This window comes from Photinus pyralis, unplaced genomic scaffold (assembly GCF_008802855.1).
Source record: "Photinus pyralis isolate 1611_PpyrPB1 unplaced genomic scaffold, Ppyr1.3 Ppyr1.4_LG1, whole genome shotgun sequence".
Taxonomy (NCBI): domain Eukaryota; kingdom Metazoa; phylum Arthropoda; class Insecta; order Coleoptera; family Lampyridae; genus Photinus; species Photinus pyralis.
The window spans coordinates 36,662,723-36,668,499 of record NW_022170249.1 but is presented as its reverse complement, the minus strand read 5'-3'; the positions used below and the strand labels follow the sequence as shown (position 1 = coordinate 36,668,499).

The 5,777-nt window shown below is 35.1% G+C and overlaps 1 protein-coding gene across 1 annotated transcript; it reads left to right on the top strand.

Annotated features, from left to right (window-relative positions):
* The first annotated feature begins 325 nt into the window (after positions 1-325).
* Positions 326-1,623, top strand: LOC116160411. The gene is made up of 6 exons (XM_031473605.1): positions 326-518; positions 587-778; positions 830-892; positions 940-1,056; positions 1,285-1,320; positions 1,370-1,623. Exons 1-6 carry the CDS (start codon positions 326-328, stop codon positions 1,621-1,623), a joined length of 855 nt encoding a protein of 284 aa, XP_031329465.1.
* Positions 1,624-5,777: the final 4,154 nt, after the last annotated feature.

The window sequence follows — 5,777 nt, the reverse complement described above, 5'->3', positions numbered from 1 at the left end:
GAAGCCTGGAGGAGTTGCCCTGAAGGAAGTTCACAAGAGTACCCTAAGCTAAATGTGGATGGTAGCAGATATGTCTTAGGGCCGGTTGTACAACTCACGCTTAAACTTCAGTTTTATTTGTGGGTTTAATCTACAGTTTTATCCTTAGTTTAAACTCTACTTTACAAATGTCATGTTGTATAGGTTACGGTTTTCGTGACGTATTTCGAATGTGGCGGCATTTTTACAGCTGATTCGACGTTAGGGATACTACAATTTTAAGGTTAGACACTATTCTTGTTTTGTTTACTTGAGTTGTATCCCTAATTATTTAGTGAAAAAAGTGATGGAAGACAAAGAAAATTCAAGATTAGGAAACTTTAGCAATGAAGAGGTAGATGCTTTAGTAAACTTAGTAAAAAAATATAAGCACATAATCGAGTTCAAAAAAAGTGATGCTGTGATGTGGAAGGACAAGGAAAAGATTTGGCAACAAATTGCAATAGAGTTTAATGAATTATCCATTAAACCAATTAAGCGTACTGTAAAAATTTAAAAGGAAAATGGGAAAACTTAAAAAAAGGTGCACGAAAAAAGTATGCTGCAGAAAAATGTGAACGCTACAAGACTGGTGGTGGTGTTGCAAGTCCTGTTCCAATTAGGGATATAGATAAGGATATCAAAGATATAGTAGGAGTCTCTGTTACTGGGCTCATCAATGTATTCGATAGTGATGCAGTTCCGTGTTCACTGTTACAGGATCATAATTACACAGCGAATGATACTGCAATTACTGAAGGTAATGGGATGTATGATACCAATCAAAATGTATAATTCTTTATACTTGCAGACACTCCTTTCATACTTCCAGAGGCACTTAATTTTGCACCAAATAATGTAGTGATTGATGAAGGTAGTAATGCATGAAGTCTATAAGATTTAATTCACTAATAATTTCAGTTGTAATTTCAAAGGACCAATGTGAAACAGAAGGAATGGATTGGAGTTCATGGAATCCTACGTTGTTAAGAACACCAATTACTCGGCAACTACAAGTAACACCATCGACCTGTACAGGTAGTACCCAGAAAATAATTTCTTATTGTATGTTTGAGGCCGTACTTATAGTACTTGTCAAATGTGCCATCCTCACATAAATTATAGATATATCACTATTGTTGCCCTCTTAATCCATCTCGATTGAATAAAGACCGAAACAATCAAACTGGTTCAGCCCTAGTTTCATATTTGCATATGTTATTGTTATTAGTTATGGAACAGGCACTAATAATTGATTTGTTATAGGCAAGCTGGAAGATGTGTCCACAGCTGTATCTACAGGTAGGAGTCAAATATATGTGGTTACTTTAATTGAAAAACTGTTGTGTAGGAGCAGTTGCTACTCCACGGAAAAAGTTAAAGAAAACACAATTAAATGAAGATTGCAGAATAAAAATTAACATGTTATCAGAAGCTAAATTACAATTAGTGGAAATTCAAAGGGATGCTGCCAAAAAGGAAATGGAAATGAAATTGGAGGAACACACGATTAAGATGGAAATGTTGCTGCAAGAAAAAGAATTTCAAAAGAAAAAGCAAGAATTGAAGCTGAAAATTTTACAAAAATCATTACAAATAGATTAATACATTGTATATTTCATAAAACATTGTTAATAATGAAGAAAACAACTGTATTAATTTCTATTATTTCAACTAAATTAGCAAAACAATTATTTATTAATTCATTTCGTACTGTAAGAGCATTCTCATTAGGATTTTCTAATGGCACCTCGTTAGGAACATCGTAGATTTCTGCCATTATGTCTTGGTTATTTGGTTCTAAATCATTGTTATCTATTGCAATATTATGCAAAACTGCAGTTGCTATAATGACGCTTAACACAGTGTCTAATTTTAATCTCCTTTCTAATCGTAAAACTGGAAACCTACGCTTCTAGACACCATATTGCCTTTCCACAACATTCCGTGTGCGAATTAAAGATTCGTTATATAATTGTTCAGGTCTTGTAATTGGATTTGCCAAAGGAATCATAAGATATTTTGTAAGCGTATACCCAGAATCTCCAATTAAAAAACCATTCCTATATCGTCCCTCTTCAAACTCTGCTTTTATTCTAGAGTTGGTAAAATTGTTTTATCGGAAGCAGATCCAGGCCATCTTGCTACTATATTAGAAATTTTTAAGTTGGAGTCAGAGACTGTTACACACCTGGAGAGTGTATCCGTATATGGGTGCAATCAATAGCTCCAACAACATTAGGGAACCTGGCTAAGTTATGAAAGCCATTTGCAACTCTTCGGAAATTTTCATTTGAAGGCATTTTGATGTATTGTCTTGCAATACCAGAAATTACAGATGATACCTTCATAATAATTCTAGAGGTGGTTGATTTATCGATACCCCCAAAAGTGGCATAAAACCTTAGTGTAATTAGGAATTGATGCAGCGGCTGAACGGCATGGTTTCTGCAAGTAAATTTTCATGTAAACATAATGATTATATTAAATGCCTACTGACTGGTTTGTTGGATGTTCTAAGTGTTGCCCTATTTCCTGTAGAAGTATCTCGACTGATCCTTTAGATATTCTAAATCTGTTTATAAATTCTTGATTGTTCCACATTTCCATATGATTCGGTCTTACTCTAAATGTTCTAATATTTCGAGGCGCTTCAACCAAATCAACAAAATTTTCCTCATCATCTGATATTAAGTCATGAAATATATCATATATGTCCTCAACCATTTTTAACAAATAATAGTGCACTTCCACAATGTGTCGTGGTTTGTAAAAATCTAGTAAAAATACTGCGCTAATCCGTAATCTGGAGTTTAAACGGTACTTCGACCGTGGATTAAAGTTACTAATGCTTTCTTTAGTTTAAACCGTACTTTTACTGTAACTATAACCTATACAACGGTAAAAATTCTAAATCTCTAGTTTAAACTTTAGTTTGTTGGTTAACCAACACCTATACAACCGGCCCTTAGGGAAGAGGTTATGAATGCTAGACATGGGGATAGTACCTTGAGAAACAGGATATAGTAAACTATAATTAAACCGACAAAAATGGGAAAAATGAAATGCGAAAAACGATTAAACCCACCAGAACGGAAAATAAAGATATATATATATATATATATATATATATATATATATATATAATAATATATATATATATTATATATATATAATATTATATGGCATGCGAGATGATATCCCGTTAACCATCAATTGAAGAAATTGAATGGAAAACCAAACGTTGTATACGTCCCCCAGCTGATAAAAATCGTATATTGAGGTTATTTCATAGTTGCCTTGAAGAAAGAAGTTCTTCTGCGCTTTTTGTGTTATTTAGGTACCCTAGCTAGATTAAAAAGTCAGCGTGGATACTATCTATTAAACATTATCATTAATCAATAACACATTTGTGGCAGCCCAATTGCATTCCAAATGTTCACAGCAAGATTCTAATCAGTGCTACTCATATACAGTATTACACATAACAAACCGCGTACATGCGGAATAATGCGATTGTTGATCCTCGCTACCAACAGGAAAACATATCAGAGCTTTAGACGAAGGCTGTTGGGGACGTTGTTAGATGCTCACGTCCACGCTTCATGTTTTGCAATGTCTCCGTTTAAATCCTCAGTCACATTTAAGCTGTACTTCCGCTTCGCTACTCGATAGCGGCTAGTAAATAGTCTAGTGTGACCTAGGCCAGTAGCGGCTACTGTTACTAGCCGGAGAGTGTAAAATTGAGTACCGTAAAATGGGGTGAATGGAAACAGTTTTTGATCTTTCGTAGTTTATAACTTGGAAGGGAAGACGTTATTAAAAACCATATGTGTAGGAAAAGTCCGGTCCCTTTCTTCACAAAAGATGCCGAATTTTACATTTTTGAAATTGCAAATGAATATGGAGTTATCATTTTTTTTTTTATTTATTTCTATTCGTCATTTTAGTGGGGTGAATAGAAACACTATTGAAAAAATCAGATGTATTGCTATCCAAACACAGTACAGGTGAATAGAAATATTAAAAACCGAAATAATATATACAGGGTAAGTAAATTTTTCAGTTTCAAAAAAAAAATGCAAAAGCTTTATGTAAATTATGTATTTATTAACAAAAACTAAACATTAAACATTCTTTAAAGTACCTAAATATAAAAACATATGAGTTTAATGGATATTAATATCAAAAATAATATTCTCCCTTCGTTTGAAACCAGTTTCTTGAAGCGGATACACCTGCCCAATAATTTGGTCGTGACTGAACGTACACACATCTGGGTTAGAAGGAAAAAAAAAGATTTCTCTGTCAGTTTTACTTGAGGTTTTTGATCTCAAAAAGGTAGCCTCAATTGCACCTTCCTCACAAGACAGCACTTTTCCTACGTAATATTTATATTTTTGGCTTTTTGAACCTTCAATTGCAAAGCTTACAAGAAGCCACATTTCAGGCACAATATTTTCCACGTCGATGTGAAAGACGTTGTCAAATGTTTTTCCATTCTTCTTTAACTGAGAATTTTTCTCACCCGTACTGTTCTTGTTAGGAACCGTGTGGGTATCAATTTGCAGATCCTCATATTCCTCATCGAAGACAGTTTCATTGTCACTACCTTCATCGTTGTCTTCTATTGACATGTTTGAACTGTCGTTTTCACTGGACTCACAATCTGCACCAGACACTTTTACCTGCTTCTATTTGAATTTTCTTCTTCTTGTTTCGACACGCGGATGCTCCGTCGCCATACCTTAACGACTTTAGGTATGAGACAACTGTATCATTAACATGTTCGTCACATCTTCCTCTTCAACATCCTCGGGAAGTCGGCTCAATACCTCTTGCCTATTTATAGGACACACACCACATTTCCTGAATCCTGACTTTATATTACTTTCTGAAGAAGAATGAATTTCTTCGAGTAGGTTTTTCAAAAGATGGGGAAACTTGTCCTTTGGAATGGAGCATTTTTTTTGTCCCTCTCCTTTTTTCCAAGATAATAGCACATTTCTCCATGCAGTTTTTAGTGGGCGAAAAAAAGCTACGTCCAATGGTTGCGTCATGTGTGTAGAATTGGGTGGGAGAAACACAAAATGAATGTTGTATTCCATACAAAGTCTAATAGTTTTTGGGGAGAAGTGGGAGGATAAATTATCCCCTATCAAAATTTTTTTCCCATCCAATTTTTTAAGGTAAGGAATTGCAATTTTCTCCACCCAATCTTCAAAGCTGGCTGACTCGAACCAACCGCTGTTACTTCTATTGTATCTGGTTCCTTTTGGTCCCCCAACTGTCCAAGAGTCATATAAATTTTGCGCCTTGTAGACCACGTAACATGGAAGTAATTTCCCGTCACCAGCAGCAGCGAACATGATAGATGTAGCACTTTTACTTGTGTTCATTATCCTTTCGGGATACCGACAACCTCTCTTGGATATTACTTTTTTCCGCCCGGGATCGTCTGATAAGTTAGTTTCATCGAAATTAACTGTATGTGATGGCGGCACTCCCTCCAATTCTTTTTCTAAATTGTTAAAATAATTATTCAAGATCACAGAGGACACTGCTGCTCGAGAACGCTTGATATTTTGGCAAACACGATCCCTGAGACGATCTTTGTGCCTTTTCATGAAGGAAAATGCAAATTCCCTTCCTGGCATGTTATCTTTAAATCGGAGCAATCGCTTACCTCTTGAGTCTAAATATTGTTTAACAATCTTTCGGAGATCATAATGATCCAGTGGATATCCCCATTCAGAACA